Source organism: Amphiura filiformis, chromosome 10 (assembly GCF_039555335.1).
Source record: "Amphiura filiformis chromosome 10, Afil_fr2py, whole genome shotgun sequence".
Lineage (NCBI taxonomy): Eukaryota > Metazoa > Echinodermata > Ophiuroidea > Amphilepidida > Amphiuridae > Amphiura > Amphiura filiformis.
The window spans coordinates 1,447,397-1,468,696 of NC_092637.1; the positions used below are offsets into that span (position 1 = coordinate 1,447,397).

A 21,300-nucleotide genomic window follows, 5' to 3' on the forward strand; every position below is an offset into this window, starting at 1 on the left:
GGAGATTTGTTCATATAATTGGGAATAACGTTTACGGAATGATTCCTTCAAAATGTTTCGAAATATTGTGCACTACACAATTACGCAAAATGAATTTCTGACTGTAAATTGTATTGTATTCTTTACAGAATCAAACAAACTCAAGTTTGTCTTCATCGCCTATAAAAATGATTTTCTTTTCCCTTCGAATACAACGACGATAGATAACTTTTCTGTTGGAGGCGTTATTATCTCGGCTTCAGTCGAAGGTGTAAATGGTACAGGCAGTATTCAGTTCGAAGAACCGGTTGTGTTTGAAAATGCATTGGATCCAAATATCACGACTGACCGTAACACATCTTCGAATGAAAGAGTAAGAAAAATGGATACGTTACGAATACAAGTCCTTTGAAATCAAATGTGCAGCCTTAACACACTGTTACGTTCCCATAGTTATAACTCATAACTTGCACCAGCTACCAAGTAAAAGTCAATATCTGTTGCAATCATTTTACAAGAGCAAAAAGAAGATCATAAATTTTGGTAGAAACCAATAATGGTGGTTCTCACCACCACATCCCCACCACCCCGCCCCCTCTATTGTTATTTTTGATGGTCGATCGTTCCTACCCTCTAAGAGCTGGTGTAAAAATGTTATCACTAAATTTAGAGAAAAAGATGAATCTACTATTATACGTGCGTTTTTGTTGTTTTTTTGTTGTTTTTTTAAATGTCGGTTGAAAAACCTCAGGGCAGTTGGTACAACCGCCATCCTTTCGTAGGACCGGGCAGTGACGTAGATTTCTTTTTGACATTGGGGGGATGGGGTTGGAAAAATATTCTTGAAGTATAGTAAATCCAACCCATTTTGGCGACAAAATAGATTTATGTTACAAATGCGCGATAAATTTTGCTATTTTGAAGCTAAACTGATAACATATGGTGTAGAAGTGGCATAAATGCGCGCGAAGCGCGCGAAAAATTGCTCAGAAACCTATATTCAGGCGTCAACATTGGGGATGATTGTATGGAGCATCCCCCTGGCAAAATATTGGGGGATAAATCCCCCATCCCCCGGGATCTACACCTATGGGACCGGGCAAAATGTACAATAAAAACAAAGACAAACGCTTGGGTGAGAAACATGACACTTCACATATTTTGCTTCCGTAGGATTCCTGTTACCAGTCTGAGCTGGAAGACCCACGTTGTGTTTTCTGGGATTTTGAGCTTGCCGATGGCAATGGAGATTGGTCAGAGGATGGCTGCAGATACATGGGTGACAATGAGGGAAGAACTGTATGTCATTGTGATCACTTAACGAACTTTGCCGTCCTAGTGGTGAGTGACCTCCGTTATCATGTTTGTATGTAATCTTGCAATTAAAATATTTTCTGGAATCACCAAATCACGTTCCATTATACCCTTTACAATACTGCTCTGCTACCAGACCCTCATAACATTTAATTGCAATTCTTTGTAAAAACCACATGTGCCTGCTAACGGTCAAAAATTTTTTATTGCATGAGGTGAAAGGGCTTTGGTAGTAGGTTACAAAAAGTCACATCAAAAATTCCTCCGGAGCTTGTTGCCATAGCAACGGCAGATTTTATGATTTTGGCGATTTTTGCTTATTTTGGGGTGAAAATAAGGGAAAATATGTAATTTTCTGAATTGCTTCTGACTTTAAATTTGAGGTCACATTAAAAAAGCAACCTTACCACCATAAAGTATTATCTTTGCGCTTTCCCCAGATGTATAAAATATTTCAATAATATTTCCCTATGTGCAATTTTAGGGCTGGGCAACATTGCCAATTTCGCACTTTTGAACAAATGCAATTTTTACCCTATCTTTGAAGTCTAAAAACTAATTTTGCTTGAGCACCCAGAATTATTTCCTCTTTGTTGGTACTTGGGCAGACATTGCCCCTTCCAAATTTGGTAAAAAATCTCTGGGGCTATTTGACCTGTAAAGCCAGTGTTGCCAGAAAGTTTGACAATTTTCAAAAAATGCATTTTTCGAAATAATGCATTTTCTACATATTTACTCATGTAACCTTTAATACCACCAACTTAATTGAAATATTTGCACACTTTGCACACATGATTAGACACACACTGCAACGGAAGCAACACTTTGAGGCTGGGGACAAGTCCTGTCCAGCAAAAACCGGTATTGCCAGAAAATCTTAATTTAATCCAAATTTCCAATTTGTGCGTTTTACAATTATTTATTCGGTTTAAAGTTTATACTATCAATGTTACTTGAATAAAATGTGCATTTAAACATCATCTGATACAATACAGGTTCAGACACATGGGCAAGTTTCTCGACAGTTGGCTTAGTAAGCCTTAGGCTTAGGTGACCTCGAGGATACTAAGCCTAGTTTCGACCAAAAATGGTAATTTTTACATGAAAAATAACATAATGTATCTTGGAAAGTGTATCAGCTTATTAAGATGGATGTTTAGATCAAAAAAGTAAATCATAACATTTTTCTGTGACCTATGGTTTTTGACCTATGACCTCTTGGAATTCATAAATAGGCCTAAAATGCAGATTGTTAATGATTTTGGTCATTTTGGGCAAAAATGGACCCTTTTTTTACCATTTTTAGCAATTTTTTGCATTACAAAAGTTTAAATTACACTTACCTTTATTGATAAATAAGGCTTCTTTAATTTTAGGCTATTGAGAGAATTCAACAAGTATGCAGTTTCCATGGCAACGGCCATTAATGCTCATTTTTAAGGAAATAATTTTATATCTGTCAAATAGAGCTAATTTCCCAGTAAAATTAACAAAAAATGTGTGCAAATGGCCGTTTCCATGCATGAAACTGTCATCTCTTTGAATTCTCCTAATAGCTTAAAATGTTATGCCAATCAAACAATTTTAGGCTTTATGACAATCCTGTTAATGAGAATACACGAAACTGCTGATTCTTGATTACGAATCCACAAGACATAGCCGAGTGAACTCGTATCAAGGAATAACAGTTTCAAGTGTATTTGCTCATTTAAACCATTGCTTTATACTAACAATAGGCCTATCAATACTCTCAAAACTGTGGATTCTTGCATAGAAACGTGTCAAGTGTTCATTCGTAGAAAATAATCTACAGTAATGAATAGACGTCATAGCAAATTAATGGTTCAAGTACATTTTCCAGACATAAATTTGTGTGATGTAACCTGTATGTAAATATATCAGATATTTGTGTAATCTAAAATATGAGAATGATGTGTTTTGAACCCGACTCAACAGGCTACACAATTTTTAACGAAACATGGGACACAAGGCTACCAAAGAATCGAGGCTATATTGTAGAAGAATCCAATTTCATGCATTCCTACACCTCAATGGTAGCCATAGCTGCCCCCCCCCCCTTAGGTATATCCCACCGGAAATGTAAAATGATGTGGTCTATCTTGGCAGTGGCGGATCCAGGGCAGTCAGAAAGGGGGGATTTGAGAAAAAAATAGATAAAAATGTACGAAATGGAGGGGCCATCGCGTCCCCCCTCAGAAGTAAGAAACTTTTCCAAAATGAAGGCCTAATTGAAGCGATTTGGTGGACCATTTTGGCACTATTAGTGTGTAAAATTTTAGTTTGAAAAAGCCAAAAATTTGTCAAATGAGCGGTCCATGAAGCCTTTCGTGGAAAAGTTTTTCCCTATTATTGTAGGCCTATATAAATTGTGTTAAACATATATTGACAAATGCGCGAAAATAGCCACCTGTATATGGATTACGCAGGGGTGTCAGAAGTCAATTTTGCAAAATGAAGGTCCAATTCAAGCCATTTGGTGCATCATTTTTGCACTATTTAAACAGAAAAAAGGGGCCGAATTCAATTTACAAACCTTAAGATTCGCATTTACTATTAAAGCATGCATGGATCGATGAAGTCAGTATGGAGTCGGTCTTAGGGAACAAACCAAAAGATCGAATGAAGAATATGTTAATATAATTTGTTAGCTTTTTGGCATCAAAATGTTGATTTAAAAAAACCAAAAAAACCAAAAACATTGCAAACCGTTTTAATATAAGAATAGTGCAATAATCAAAACTTTCACATGATTTGTATCAGTTGATTTACATTTATGCGAACATTTAAAAGTGTGTGATCATGTATGGTGTACCCGCGAGTATCGGGTGTCCGCAAACGTGGACCCCACTAACTTGACAAAAAACCCAAAATAAACCCCAAATTAGGGGTGGTAGTTTTGGGTCCCTTTTCCTTGTTTTATGGCATCGGAACAACAAGCGGATGTCTTAATTTAGGGGAGATATTCAATAAGGGTGTCAAATAATGCAAACGTCAATATTGATGCCCCCATGGGAGTTTGAAGTTTATATTTTTAAACAAATGCTCGCATGCTTTGACGAACTCAAAAATTACAGGTATGGGTAAATTAATTGTCATATAATCTGGTAACACCATCATTGCCTAAGTTTAAAAACCTGTTTGAGATGGTGGTTAAAAATTGGTCCATTTTTGCCCCAAATGACCAAAATCATTAAAAACCTGCATTTTGGGCCTACTTATGAATTCCAAGAGGTCATAGGTCAAAAACCATAGGTCACAGAAAAGTGTTGTGATTTACTTTTATCCATCTTAGTAAGCTGATACATTTTCGAAGATGCATATGTCATTTTTCAAAAAAATTCCCATGTAAAAATTACTATTTTTGGTCAAAACTAGGCTTAGTATCCTCAAGGTTGCCTAAGCCTAAGGCTTACTAAGCCAACTGTCGAGAAACTTGCCCATGTGTCTGTATTGTATCAGATGATGTTTAAATGCACATTCTATTCAACTAATATTGATAGTATAAAATTAACCAAATAAATAATTGTAAAACGCACAAATTGGAAATTTGGATTAATAAAATATGATTTTCTGGCAATACCGGTTTTTGCAGTCCACAGGACTTCTCCCCAGCCTCAAAGTGTTGCTTCCGTTGCAGTGTGTGTCTAATCATGTGTGCAAAGTGTGCAAATATTTTAATTAAGTTGGAGATATTAAAGGTTACATGAGTAAATATGTAGAAAATGCATTATTTCCAAAAATGCATTTTTTGAAAATTATCAAACTTTCTGGCAACACTGGCTTTACAGGTCAAATAGCCCCAGAGATTTTAAACCAATTTGGAAGGGCAATATCTGCCCAAGTACCAACAAAAAGGAAATAATTCTGGGTGCTCAAGCAAAATTAGTTTTTAGACTTCAAAGATAGGGTAAATATTGCATTTTTTCAAAAGTGCTAAATTGGCAATGTTGCCCAGCCCTAAAATTGCACATAGGGAAATATTATTGAAATATTTTATACATCTGGGGAAAGCGCAAAGATAATACTTTATGGTGGTAAGGTTGCTTTTTTAATGTGACCTCAAATTTAAAGTCAGCAGCAATTCAGAAAAGTACATATTTTCCCTTATTTTCACCCCAAAATAAGCAAAAATTGCCAAAATCATAAAATCTGCCGTTGCTATGGCAACAAGCTCCGGAGGAATTTTTGATGTGACTTTTTGTAACCTACTACCAAAGCGCTTTCACCTCATGCAATAAAAAAATTTTGACCGTTAGCAGGCACATGTGGTTTTTACAAAGAATTGCAATTAAGTTATGTTTGAGTTGTTTTTATGCATGTTGCTGCTTCATTCGAACAATCACACACACAAGGTTGTAATTTGTTGTTACATAAATAGTATTTTCAAATACTTTGATTTGATTTTTAAAAATCTTCTAAAATGATGACCCAAATATTTTACAAACTATAAATGCATGCAACGTTATTTATTTTCAGTTTCATGGCAAGAAGCCCATTCTCAGCAAAGCGCTTGATATTTTCAGTACAGTAGGCTGTGCCGTGTCCATTTTATCGTTACTTGTCACTGTCATAGTGTTCCTGATATTCAAGTGAGTATTTTTATCGATATTATTTATGTATATATGACATAATGGTATACATTTTTAAGCCACATAATACATAGCTTTTAAATCAAGTCTTAATTAAGGTAGCTTAATAGGCGGGATTCCCTATTGGCAGAATAATAGCGTTGTACATTTATAGAGTGACATCCCGGAGTGAAAGTTCATCTGTGTTGGTAGTAAACATAATTCAGTGGTTTAAGGGGTGATGGAATTTTCTTTTAAATTGCCCAGAAATGAGAGGAATCTGCCGTATTTGCAGTGAATGTTTGCATAGAAATCGAAATATTGACCACAGGTTCAAAATTGATGGTGAATATCAATAACCAAACTCTGTAGTTTCATAAATATGTCAGTCCATGTCGAAACAGATTGAGTGTACACCCACCCTCTTGGATTTTGCTCTCCTTTGGCTCAGGGGTACCTTTCATGGATCCCTAGGTGAGGTCACAAGAAAAAATTCAAATTCCATTTCGTTTGCGAATGGCGGGCAATCAAAGTTTGGCGACCTCGACCAAAATTGTGAATGTAAGGGGTCCAAATGACAAAGTGCTCTCTTTGAGGGGCACTTTCTTCTTAATTGAATCAGTTGTGATCCTCTTTTTGAATGTGGTCACTCACTGGCTGTGTCTGAAATACCTAATGCCAAAAAAGATAGATTTCGGAATTTCGTTGGGATTTCAGAGGGGGTCAAAATCAGCACTTCGTACTGTTCAATCAAATTATCTTGATTTTGAAGGACCCATGATAATGTCACAGTGCACTTATAGGTCCTAATTATGTTCAGAATGGATTAACCATATGCCAATGTCTATGAGCAATTTAAAAAAGAGAAATTTCTAGACCCCTACAGAATTTTAGGCCACCCCTAAAGTGGTTCAGCCACAAATGGCACTTAAAGTCGGCAAATTTTGACCCCTAATAACTTTAGGTGTACACCAGATATGAATTTCTAGTCTTTTGCATCTGAAAGAATGTAGTTTAATGTTACTAGGAACATAAGATTTGTTTTGTATTTTTGTGTTTTAGTATTAAGTTGACGCTTTCAAAAATAGTCATTTTTGCCTAACATACCATGCATACAGGATACGGTACAAAATGCCAATTTTAGTATGATATTTTTTTATATTTTGATCACTTTATAGCCATTTGTATTATTTATCCTGATATTTTAAGTTGCTCTTGAGTCAAGTAATAAGAAAAAACTACTTTCTAATCCGCTGTATGGATTTTTAAGGGGTCAAAAATGCACTTCCTGGCAACGATGCACATGCAAAGTACAGGTTATGGGGGTCAAATTTTCAGAATGCTCCCAATTATGTCAAGTAATATATCAAATTACTCGTATGGTCATGAGGATTCCAAAATGTATAGTTTGTTATGTGTCAGACCTTTCAGGAGGGCGCTATGACGAAAAAATGTTCATAGGTCAACGACCTTTTGAAAGTATCAAACACAAAAAATACAAAACAAATCTTATGTTCCTAGTAACATTAGACTACATTCTTTCAGATGCAAAAGACTAGAAATTCATATCTGGTGTACACCTAAAGTTATTAGGTGTCAAAATTTGCCGATTTTAAGCGCCATTTGTGGCTGAACCACTTTAGGGGGCCCTAAAATTCTGTAGGGGGTCTAGAAATTTCTTTTTTGAATTGCTCATAGACATTGGCACATGGTTAATCCATTCTGAACATAATTAGGACCTATAAGTGCACTGTGGCATTATCATGGGTCCTTCAAAATCAAAGATAATTTGATTGAACAGTATGAAGTGCTGATTTTGGCCCCTCCTGAAATCCCAACGAAATTCCGAAATCAATCTTTTTTGGCATTAGGCATTTCAGACACAGCCAGTGAGTGACCACATTCAAAAAGAGGGTCACAACTGATTTAATTAAGAAGAAAATGCCTCTCAAAGAGAGCGCTTTGTCATTTAGACACCTTAAATTCCCAATTTTGGTCAAAGTCGCCAAACTTAGATGGCCCGCCATTCGGAAACGAAATTGAATTTGAATTTTTTCTTCAGACCTCACCTAGGGGTCCATGAAAGGTACCCCTGAGCCAAAGGAGAGCATAATCCAAGAGGGTGGGTGTACACTCAGTCTGTTTTGACATGGACTGACCCTAATTTTTACATGCTCACTTGTGTAGGGTCTTAGGAAATTGTGTAAATAAAAAATTCCAGCAACGCAAGTTTTTGTGTTGTGTTCCAAGGTTTAAACCACTAAATTTAAGCTTTGTAGATGGTAACAAATGTTAAAATATCTGTTCACAGAACCACGCATGAATACGAAAGTAAAGACTCAATTTGATCTTTCGGTATGATAGTATATAGTGGACTAATAAAACGTATCTGGTACAATATCTGACGAGGCAACGTAAACCAATTGTCCCGATAACCCAATTGGCAACAATTACGATAACTGTGATCTAAAACTAATCACTAAAAGAAAGATACACATCACAATTTTGTATCTATACTCTGATCCAAGGGAACAATTCCCCTGTCAGTAATCGAATTCTTAATTTTCTCCATAAATGCAGGACATTGAGAAAGCGATCCCGTGTAATTCTCATTCAATTATGCGCTTCTTTGATACTTCTATACATCACATTTATTGTGGGGATCGACCGTACCTGTCCTCGCCTACCATGTAGAATCATTGCTATTATTCTTCATTATGCTGTTCTCGCATCTGTGGCTTGGATGGTAGTAGAGGCAAGATTTCTTTATATCAAGCTGGTTAGAGTCTTCGATACGGAATCGCAGAATTTTGTGATCAAGTATTCAATTGCTGCATGGGGTAAGAGACACGGTCACTGTTACCATAACGAAAGAAAATTAAGAAAAAAAGAAAATTGAAGATGAAGGATGAGAAGCAGGGAGAGCAAGAAGAAGAGGCAGCAGGAAAAAAAACCCAGGAGGGGTAATAATAAGAACTCCCATAGCCAGAGAAGGCTAAGTACTCCAATCAAAACATTTATTTATTAATCACTACTTACATTAGTGGAAATTTAAAATGAGAATTCTTTCAAAACGATGAGAATTGAAAATGCCCTCATTTCTTTGAAATTTCCTTGGGACTGATCAAGGCATACTTTCTCATCCGAATTGATTATTGATTAAAAATACTAATTGTCGTATAAACAGCCTGTTATATTGTTAATAATGAGAACATTTAAAAATATAATTAATCAATCATGCCTGATCAGTCCCGTAGGGTTTAATGTTTCGTATATCTGATATAATGAGAAAAATTTAAATTATCATCATTTTGTTTAATTCTTATCATTTTTGAACGAGTTCCCGTTTTAGATATCCTCTAGTAGTGTTACTGCACTTTAGATACTCCAGAAAAGTAACTTGGTAGCGCTGCAACAAGAACGGCTACTTCTGTTATTCTTTAGTGACTAGTCATAAAACGTCAAAGACACAAGCTAGTGGTAAATGTATTGTGGTGGCTGCTGAAGTCAGTGCCGTTGTTAGAAGATGCAGTAAAAATGTAATATTTTAATTGAAAGCTTTTAATGCAATTTTTACTTAATATCTTTCTCTTTTGAAATAGTAATTCCTTTGGTGATTGTTGGTGTATCGGTGGGCGTGTCGTTTGCGTTGGATTTGCGTTACTATCAAAATCCACACTAGTAAGTACTACAGAATGGCGGTACAACTTATAGTCTACATGTAGGAGAAACATTGGGTATAACTGGACAAATTCGGGACAAAGAGGCCGCTGTGGAAAACAAACTAATATGCTAATTTGCATAAAAGAAAGGTGGCGCTTAATTTACAGTGCTCATTCTAAAAGTATAATGTTTACCTATATCCGATGTATTTGGGTCATTACCCATAGCAAAAAGAAAAGTTTCCCGGTGACCACCCGATGACCATTCGGTGGTCATCAGAAACCTTTCGGGTACCTTTTCCAGAGTTATCCGAAAGTGCCCGTTAGCGGATACCTTTCGGATACCTAATTGTTATCCAAAAGTTTTCGGGTAGACATCCGGAAGTCTCCCAAAAACTCAAATATTTCCAATGAGTTACCCAGAAGGTTCCCAGAAACATAGATTCTTTGCAGGAGTTACCCGGTGGTTATCCGCTTTTAATTTGACCTTGAAAATAGCATAAAGCATCTTAAGAATGCATTGTGGGTGGGTATATGGTCAAAGGTCACTGAATGAATTCAAAATGGAGCAGCTAGCTGTTGGCAGTTGGAATATATTTGTGCAGAATATTCAAGATATTTGTGGTACAAAATGTATGGATTTACATGTAGGACATTACAAGATGTTTACTAATTAATCTGGAACATGCTGTAGGAATTATATAAAGCATTGAATGATTGATTTCATATGATAATGCAGGTAGGAAAATTTGTATGAAATGATTTGTATATTGATGCAGTCTTTATACATGTACCTAATATATAACACATTTGAATGTTTTAGTATATCTCTTCTAGTAAATCATACATGATTTTGACAGTAAATTAATGTCAATTAAATTACTAATCATCAGCTATTGTGTCAATTAACTGATATAAGCTTTATGTTTTAAAGCTATATTTGTTGTAAATAAATTTTTGTACAATAACTACAATTTACATTGTTATGTACACTTTCAAGTTTCTTATTGCAAGATAGCACTTTATACGCTCAACTGCCATGCCTACAGAGTTGTATTTCTCCAAAAACTACAATTCAAATAATAAGCTTACTGTCTAATAAATTTGTGCATACTCATGAATTTGTATTTCTGCATTCCCCAAAGTCACCAAAAGTTATCCGCTAGGTCCCCGAAAAGTTATCGGGTAGTTATCCGCTAGTTCCCAAAAAAAGTCACCGGGTAGTTACCCGCTAGTTTCCCAAAAAGTCATCGGGTAGTCATCCGGTACCTATTACCCGAAAGGTATCCACTATGGTTTCCCAAAAATTTATCGGGTAGTCACCCGCTACCTATCTAATTTGCATGTGAAATTTGCCGGTGTCTACCCGGTGACTATCGGGAAGTTATCCGGAAAGGTCTCATTTTTTGATATGGGTATTTAGTACAAATTCGAGAAGTATTATAATTATTATGTCCTGAAGCAACCCGCCCTAACACGTCCAGAACGTTTTGTTGCACCACATTCACAGATATCCTCTCTTCTCTGGATACATAGTTTCACATTTGGTCAATAATGCTAAAATAGAGCTATCAAATACGTAAGAATGCCATTAACAAACAAGCGTAAGTAATTATATTAAATGAAGGAAAACCATCAAACATGTATTTTTTTTTCTTCAGAATCAGACTCAAATTATGTAATTTTGCTTTGTATTGAGTGTGAGTCTAAAAAGCTTAAAAAGGATAAAAAATCAGTTGTATTATTTTCTTGACAGTTGCTTTGTTATGCCTGGACCAATAGTGTATTACGCTCTACTTCTTCCAATTGGTCTGGCATTGGTATTCAACCTCGTGACATTCGTTACAATAACAAGGAGCATCAGCCGACAACGACCAGGCCGTTCCAGGAAAACATCAGACCATCGGGCGTTGATTACCAGATTGCGGAATATCATAGCGATCTCAACTGTACTAGGGCTTACATGGGTATTTGGATTTCTTGCCATCGACAAAGCCACATTTGCCTTTCAGATTCTATTTTGCGTCTTTAACTCACTGCAGGGTGTCTTTATATTTATACTATTTTGTGTTATGCAACCGGATGTAAAGCAGGCTGTCAGCTCTTTCTGTGCAAAACAACGTCATGATCGTAAACTGGATTCTCAACATATTACTGGAGCATCATCGTCACGTGGGGCGCCAGTTCAGTCAACATCTGCGTCGGGAGTAACTGCCACTGTTACGTCTAGTGAAATGCATTCCAATGAAGGTTTTGAATTGACTGAGCCAATGTATGATACCGTTCCCGATTAAATACTGAGTAATGTAACTCTTGTGAATGTAGCATGAATAATCCAAGATTGTGTGTCCAGAACAAACAACTCGTAACCATGACAGTGTGGTGTTAATAAATGTCATAAATGAATTACATGGTGCCAGTGTGGCCAGGTTCGGTCTTAATCGTTCGATTCTCAGTCGATATCTGGATGAATTTCCCTGAGTGTGCAAGGTTTGTAAGCTAAATTGACCACAAATATTGAATTAGCCCCTGAATCTATGCAACGATTGAGCTGTCAATGTTCGGATTCCTTAGCAAACATAATGTAATAGAATGGTGATGGGTAATACTAATGAACTTCGCCTTTTTCTTTTAATATAAAAGTAAACATTTATATTAAGATATTTATAAGTTCCAAAAATTTAAGAACGCACTGAACAATGCATTGCAACATCTGGAGAAATTAGTACAGGTTGTGCTGTGTTGCCTTAATTTATTTATAACGTACATTTGATTGTATGATACCCAGAACCGTTTCATGTATTGCGTGTAAAGGGGAAAAATTGTATTGTATACTCGTGTAACTTTAAATTGTGTTTTCATCTTTACAAGGTGTAGACTCTGGAATAATGGCATTAAAACATAAGAAAAAGAGTAACAAATAACAACGAAATTTAAAAAAAAAAATTATCATGAAATATTAGGAATAACTCATATTATTTGGCCAAATTAAAAAATGTAAATAGCGCCCTCAATATGCACACAAAATATACAATTTAAAGAATAAAAATTACCAAAAAAAAAACCGGGAAAAGATAACTAAGGTGGAAAACAAACGAAAATCTATGTTAAGAAGAGCTGGAAATACAGACTTGACTTTTAGTATGGAATATATTTTCGCAAAGTTCCAAGATTGGTCTGCCTAAACCGCACGGGGTAAATATTAATTGGGGTGTTTCGGGAGATGGTGTAAAGTAATTGTTTGACAGAAATTGTGCTTTCCATTACTTTACATTATGGCGCTCATAATGTAGTTAATTAGCCTAAAATGGCGGCTTCAACGGGACTGAATGTGATTTTTGTGGGGTACAATTTCTGAATTTAAGTACCAATAAGTGTTCGTCAGAACTGAAATGCACTTATATTCTACCAGTTTTACAGTGGGAGGAGCTTTAAAAAATATGGCTCTGAAAAGTGGTACGCACTCTGGCACGCTGTTGCCAAATGTTATAAACTTACTGTACACAAAGAAACAGCGTGAGTTCATTGGACAACCAAGAATCCGCGCAGATGTTTTGTACCGTAAGTTTATTACATTTGACCTCAGGGTGTCAGTTCAAACTTTCTGAGTACGTGCCACTTTGAAGAGCCATATTTTAAGCTCCTACCATGTTAAAAAAAATGGTACATTGCAAGTGTATTTCAGCTGTAATGAATGTTAATTGCTGACGAAGTTTAGGAAATATCACCTTAATCCCCTATAAATGTCCGAACACCGTCCGATATTGTCCCCCCCAGCTCAAATTCAGCCATTTAGGCAAATCATTTTACACCATCTCCCGACACACCCCAATTAATATTTAGCCCGTGCGGTTTATGCAGACCCCTTCCAGATCAGTCTTATAACTTTACGAAAAGATATTCCATACTAAATATCAAGTCTGTACCTGTACATATTAGTGTGATAGTTGTTGGTATTATCCAGAACATTATTCAATGTTTTGTTAATAAATGATCACATCAAACAACCGTGACTATACAATGTTATATTGACTATGACTAATTTTAATAAGCTTAAGCTTTGTAAAAAAACAAGAGCGCTTAAAAACAATTTTGTTCAATGTTGCCCTGCAGGGCTACAAACAAACAATAGCGAATTAGAATAGCATTAGAAATCAACCCCCGATAAATGAGCAGGGCCTGAAGGATAAGGACAATTGAGGGGTAAAACTAAAATGAGTGTCGAGCTGTCCATAACGTTAACATTACGCATTCACCTTGCTTTCTTGCCCTGTTCATTAGGCGGGCTCGCGACCTTGATGTATTTTTTTTTTAAATACTGGCCCCCGGGACTGGCCCCAGCCGTCAGGGTTAAAAAGTGAGGGCTGCGGTTGACGAAGAGAGGACCAACGTGAGGACTTCTAACTAATGAAGCTCCAATATTCCATAGCCCCACTGGAAAAGAAAGCAAGAGAGTAACCGTAATGTACTGTTGACGAACAGATGTGTAACCAGCCTTATATAGTCGGTTTAGAGACATTAGAATGCAAACTGACTTTATGCGGCATTTGAAAACTATTTCAACTACTCACCTCTTTCCGGAAAGGTTGTTGAGCTTCCGTAATTAATCTAGGCATTAAATTCGTGTTATTTCATTTTATTCTAAAAACCGTTTTACAAAGTTATAAAAACTGCGGATAATGGCGTAATTGGTTGGCAAAAGGTGCAGCTTGATCTTTACCCACATGTTGCTGACGATTAACTTTGCATAATGGTGGTTATAAAACGCTTACGAAAAGCGGTGGGAGGTGTTTGCATTGAGTTATCTCAAAAAGTGTCACGTGAACAGCTCTTATTCAAATGCCAAACAAAGGTCAACATCACTGGCTACGGGTCGTACTCTGCGAGCACAATGTATAACATGTTTTTAAGTTCTTTCCCCCGATTTAAATATCAAGATATGAATAGATTTCGCCCAAACTTCTCAAGGGGCTGTGGATTTACCCGATGTTTACGTAATAAAACGTAGAAAAACGAGAACTGCCGCAATCTCCTGTGAGCTTCGACCAAAGTGCAAAATGTGACAACTTTAAACTTCAATGGCCATTAATTCAATGTTCATTTTCTCGGGTTAGGTACACGTTAACTCAATAAATACAGCATCTATAGGTAAGCAGTTATGCTCATCGTAAAAAGCATGATCGACTCAAGAAACTGTTTTCTCATTTATTTTTTATTTTTGTCTATTTCCGATTTTATGCATCATATTGTGCAAATAGGCATTTGTATTTCTTTAAACGTTTCTTTTGATGATGCCTTATATGGTCAATATCTCAAAAAATAAGGCCAATATCAAAAAACTAAAAAAACAACAGTTTTTGGAATGGAGCCTCCATATTAAGAAAAAATACAACAAAAATATTTGGAAAGAGTTTTTTTTTGTTACGATGTACCAAACAAAATTACCAAAAATGTACGTTTTTGTGGTTTTCTTCAACATTGTTGTTTTTACACCATATCTGTATTTATATTAAGATTGATGTGTTGCCTTTTGTATACTTTTATATGTCATGCGTGAATAATTACAAAGTTATGGCACTTTTACTACATACATGTCTAAGAGTACACAGCCACCTTGCATGTTTGTGTTAGATTAACTACCATAGCAATAAGTGAAAACATTTTTTTTGTATGATCATGACAAACTGCTCTATATGCATCAGAGAGTGAAAACGTCTATAGTCCGTCAACTCAGAAGTACTAAGTAATAGACCTAGGAAACTGGAGGTATGGGAATAATAATTATTTCAGTGCAATGCGTGCAAATGCTTCTTTGGCGCACCAACTGCTGCGCGATTTTCCGAGCGCACCACGCTCTTTATGTGTCGCGTTCTTTTTAAATACGCAGTGCGTGTGACGCTAAACATCGACCCCCGATGCCACAGATTTGGTTTGTACTTCTAGGTTGAAGCAGTATAATGTAGTGTGCCCTTCATATTAATAACATAAATCTACATAGCAAATTGCTTTCATTGAGAGCCGGAGACTCTGTTGACCCGTAACATACCGTATTGTTGGTGAATTCATATCATGCCACCTGATTTGTAACCTGTTGATTAATACATACTTCTATGTAGTTGCGGTTCGCTGGGGGTTAGGTAGGTTAAGATGTTGTCTGCGTGTTTGTGTTTGTGTTTGAAAAACAAAATATAATAATTATCCTGATAATTGGATGAATTTGCCCTTCAAATCGTAACGCCATCACATTGATAAAAGAGTGATCTACTGCCAAAACCTTAACGCGGGAATTCGTCGTGAAATGAGCAGAATTAATCCAAGGTAATATTTTTCATTTTGCTTGTTAATAAAACGTTTGTTAAACATTTTAAAGTTATGGCCACGCATATTTGATATTTGTGTCACGAAACCATTGCTATTTGACTTATTATAATTTGACTTATTTACTATTAAATAGAACTTTGCTAAACAAAACTTGTTATTATTTGGCTAAATACACTTCGGGCAGTGTTCATAAATATCGATTTTATGCTAAATCTGTTATGTAAGGCAGTATACAGATTCAATATACAAACTATATTTCAGGTGCATGATATGAAGAGCTTTGTTGCAAAACCCTTACATCCCCTTGAGCAATTTTGAGGACACATCAAAAATCACTGATATAAGGGGGTTTTCAGGTTTTCAACAAAAGCAGTTTTTAGCGGGATGCTCATCATACCCAAACATTCCGCCAAAAACTACTTTTGCTGCAAACCCCCATATATCAGTGATTTTGTTTGATGATTTTTTGATGTGTTCTCAAAAGTGGGCAAGTGGTGTAAGGGGTTTTGCAACAAAGCTCTTCATATGATCGAATAAAACTAATATGGTACACATCAGATTTCTTAGGTCCATGCCTGCGGCGTAGTCAGCTTTATTGGTGGTGGTGGGTAGGGGTCGGGCAAATGTCCCGGTTGTATCATTTTAACCCGGTAATAACGGTGTAGTGGGATATATAGATAGGGTTCAAAAGAAATACCCCCACCCTAAAATTACAAAACCTGTGTTCGCATAACTTTACATACATGTTGTTGATTTAAAAAATTCAAGAAATTAATTTGCTCCCAATTTCAACAACCGATTTCATTGGTCAAAAATAATTAAATCTTCCAAAAAAGCTGCTTTTTAAAAAGTTGCACTTTTCAACATCCCATACATGTAATGTTCAAAACGTTATCGATATCAATGTTCTGATTGATTTTTTCCCTTTGATTTTCTATCTCTGATCCCTCAGTCGTCCATGCAACCACAAATCAGTACAAAACAACGATTTGTTGAAATGAATTTTGACATGAATGAGGTTTTCTTATAAGTTTATAATCAGCAGTTGTTTTCAAAATGATAAGATCACCATGGAGTTCTCCACGCATACATTTGACCAAAAGGGTGAACGTTTACATGTAATAGGTAGGCTGAAACATCTTGCATCTTGATCTAAAGTGATGGCTTTCCTGGATAAAGGTGTAACAATCATGATGTGGCCATAAGAGTTTGGTTTCAGTTAAGATGCTGGATGCTGACAATATATCTTTTTAATTCATCCAATCCCTGATGACCATTTCCTCTTGTACATCTTTATCCAAGAGAGCCATCGCTCTAGATTGTTGCAAATGTTTCAGTCTACCATTTATAAGTAAATTTCATCTCTTCTTGTCAATGAAATAACTAAGCGCACACTTTCGCCTCCTGTAATGCTTTTACCATTTTTACCAATGCTAAATATAAAAAAAAATAAGAAAACTTCATTTATGACTAAATTCATGTCAAAAAATCATTGTTTTAAACTGACAAGTGATTGCATGGGTGACATGTTCATATCGAGAACGTTATTGTACATTTCATGTATAGGATTTTGAAAGGTGCAACCTTTTTTTTTAAAGCGGCTTTTTTTTTCGAAAATGTGATTAATTTTGACCACAAAATTGCGGAAATGAAACTGTTTCCTCTATTCACTGTTTTTTTTAATTTAATAAAATGGAACTAATAATAATAATAATATTTATAATAAAAATACAAATAATAATAATAATAATAATAATAATAATAATAATAATAATAATAATAATAATAATAATAATAATAATAATAATAATATTAATAAAAAAAAAATGATAATAGTAATAATAATAATGATAATGATAATAATAATAATAATAATAATAATAATAATAATAATAATAATAATAATAATACTAATAATACTAATAATAATAATAATAATAATAATAATAATAATAATAATAATAATAACACTAATAATTATAATAATTATAACACTAATAATAATGTCAGGGGAACTTAGAAGTTGTGTTACCTGTGTGTAAAAAATATAATACATGTACATGTATACATATACATATATAAGGGAAAGTCACTGAATGCAGTTTTAACCTCCATAAATAATTAATAAATAAATCGTGAAGCAGTTCGGAACATTTTGTCAATTTCCACCAATTTCTTCGGGAGGGTTGCTTGAGAAATATTGTAAACATGAAAACAATGGGGGCACATTGCGATATTTGTTGTTTGGCAATGGCGGGATCTCTGAGCGTTACTTTAATAACTAATAGTTTATGCAGGGCTTTCGATGAGGTTGGTGCATTTACCTTACGTTACCTTTCTGTTCATGACATGAGAAAAGCCTTCAAAAGATTCCATTCGGTGTAATTCATACAAATTGTATAAATTTAAAGCTTTACTGACCCGTAACAAACCAATGAGTGAAATCCTGAATTTACTGTCTGCCGTGACATTGAATGCATTGACGCAATGAACCAGAGCTAATTGTGTAGAGAGGTATACGCGACCTTTCAATTAGGTCGTTACCAGAACAACATAAAAGTGCTTTAAATATATTGAATATTTTGGGCCCTTAAGGCCACAAACGCTAAAACAAAGGTTCTGTCAGTCTTTTAAAGTATGACGGACCTGTATACGAGCTGTATGGCAAGCGTGGAACTGAGGCTTGGGCATTATGCTCGAGTAAGCGTACAAGAGAAACAATGACAAGACTTGGAATATTATCCTAAAATATGGTGAATCAAATTTTATCTGGAAATATTGAACAAGAAGAGTTCATCAGATGCGTACGTATCAACATACAGATGTATCATGCCGTAAATACCAGGCCGAATGTGATGCGAAATATACAGCTGAATGTAACGATTCTCCAAAACGAAGCCTAATAATATGTTTCAATGTTGGATAGTATATGGAGCTCCATGTCAATCTGGAGTCTTATTTTGATTCATACTGTCTATGAGAAATCTCGAAAAAAAAACCTTGCATTTTAAAACCAGTCAATTGATACCAATGAAACGGCACTTTTCAGAGCCACCAAGAGAACAAAAAATAAATAAAATAAAATAAAACATTTAAAAAAAACCCCAAACAATATTATATATTATTAGGGAAGCAACGTTGTGCACGAACGTTGCAATATATCACAATCCCATTCATCAATGGTCTATACAAGTCAATAGAATTATCAACCAATTACTTGAAAAGTGGTTCGTTGAAAGCATGATTTCTGAAAAACTTCTAGTAATATCCATGGTAGTAAGAACTTATTGCCAAAATAGCTCATGGTGTATCGGCACATCCGCAGAAAGCAATTGGCTATTAAATATAATAATAAAAGCATATAACTATCCTATGAATTAAGTAGAATAAATTGATAATGTCACCTGAATACATTCCTATTATGGAATAAAAGCAGCTACGACTATCCATTTCCAGTTATTATATCTGAGATTTCATGTAGCCGTAAGCAGCTCTCGTTCAATCCCTTATCGTTGTTTTATTATAATCTTTATTATTTTAAATCGTACTTCCTTTGAAATTTTATTATTTCAGCGTTTTAATCGCCAAATTAACAAACCGCCACAAATATTATCGTTATTATTTATGATCGCAAAAGACGGGTGGCCGCTAGTATAATTAATAATTATAATTATTATACAGATACAATCAAACAGGTAAATAACTTGGTCTCGGTCCCAAAGCAATTTTATATTTTATTTTTCACAATACCCTGAAAACAACTAATCGCTGTCAATAACCATAAATAAAGAAAATGTGTATGTTTTAATCATTTAACTGTGTGTTTTTTGTTTGTTTCTTGTTGTTTTGTTTTTTTGTTTTTTTATAGAAGACGAACGTCAAGAAGAAAACATTTTCTAAAACCAACATGAATTTATCCTGGGTGATTGTGATTTTATGTATCGTTAAATCTGCCCATACACAACAGGGTAAGTCAAAATTATTATTTTTTGTTTGTCATCAGTTTCATTGACCTAGGTCCGACAAATTACTGTTAAAATACATGTAGAAGACACCAGATAATACAGAGTTTGTGAAATGAAGTTTTACTTGAAGTTTTTAATTCGACTTCAACGGCAACTTAACTCGGGATAATTCAATGGGCGATCGAAAGCAGGGCACGTGTAAGAGCTTGTAACCGACTGCATGAAACTGTCTTCCTTTTGTTTGGTCAAGTGGGTTATTGGTCACACTTCAAAACAAAAGACTCTAGCTTAGGCGGGGACTGCTCTATAATCCGAAGGTTTTATAATCCGAAGGTTCTTTAGTACGAAGGTTCGCTAGTCCGAACATGTGTTCATAGCATTCGCTAGTCCGAATTTTAAAAGAGGTTCTCTAGTAAAGAAAAAAAATTGAAAAGAGGTTCTTTATTCCGACGGTTCTTTATTTCGAAGGTTCTATAGTCCGAATTTTAAAAGCGGTTCTCTAGTCCGAATATGAAAATAGGCTCTATAGTCAGAATTTAAAACAAGGTTCTATAGTCCGAATATAGAAATAGGCTCTATAGTCAGAATTTTAAAAAGGGTTCTATAGTCCGAATATAGAAATAGGCTCTATAATCCGAATTTGAAAAAGGGTTATGTTGTCCGAAATTGCAAAACGGTTCTATAGTCCGAAATGGATACCGTGTTCTTTAGTCCGAATCAGTAAAAAGGTTCTATAGTCCGATTTTTTAAAACATTAACATTTACTGCGCCCTCTAGCTAGATAAATAATACTAAAGCAGAGTTTATGGTAAACTTTAACTATTCTGTAAACTAATTTGTTTAAATGACTAAATTTGTTTAAATGTTTAAAAAAAGCCGCAGTATTTACATGGCGGGATGGCGCTATGAAAATTTGAACTCGACAATGCTCGAATACATCGCAGAGTATTACTAGTATATAGTATTATAATAGAATAAAAAACAGATAAAAATGATGAAAATATCACCAGAATAAATATACACGTCAATGTAAGCTACGGTAAATATCCAGAGAAACCAACCATGTAAACTTCAGCGGATTTGTATTTAACAATTGATGATTTGACACTGAAACAAATGATAAAAATAAAATTCGGACTATAGAACCCGTTTACCAATTCGGACTAAAGAACACGGTATCCGTTTCGGACTATAAAACCGTTTTGAAATTTCGGACTAGGGAACCTTTTTTTAAATTCGGATTATAGAACCTATTTCTATATTCGGACTAGAGAACCTTTTTTTAAATTCGGACTATAAAGCCTATTTTCATATTCGGACTAGAGAACCGTTTTTAAAATTCGGATTAAAGAACCTCTTTTAATATTCGGATTAGGGAGCCTTTTTTAAAATTCGGACTATAGAACCTTCGAAATAAAGAACCGTCGGAATAAAGAACCTTCGGAATAAAGAACCGTCGGATTAAAGAAC

General features: G+C 35.1%; 2 protein-coding genes across 2 annotated transcripts in view; both read left to right on the plus strand.

The window, feature by feature from the left end:
- Positions 1–21,300, plus strand: part of LOC140162401 (adhesion G-protein coupled receptor G7-like) — a 74,815-nt gene that overhangs the window by 6,561 nt on the left and 46,954 nt on the right. Inside the window, exons 5-6 of the mRNA XM_072185604.1 lie at positions 129–352; positions 1,153–1,320. Of these exons, the coding sequence (XP_072041705.1) occupies positions 129–352; positions 1,153–1,320 (392 nt within the window). The remainder of the gene's footprint in view (positions 1–128; positions 353–1,152; positions 1,321–21,300) is intronic.
- LOC140163214 (uncharacterized) overlaps positions 18,503–21,300 on the plus strand; it is a 41,718-nt gene continuing 38,920 nt past the window's right edge. The window contains exons 1-2 of the mRNA XM_072186611.1: positions 18,503–18,565; positions 19,734–19,833. Coding sequence (XP_072042712.1) covers positions 18,503–18,565; positions 19,734–19,833 — 163 coding nt within the window. The remainder of the gene's footprint in view (positions 18,566–19,733; positions 19,834–21,300) is intronic.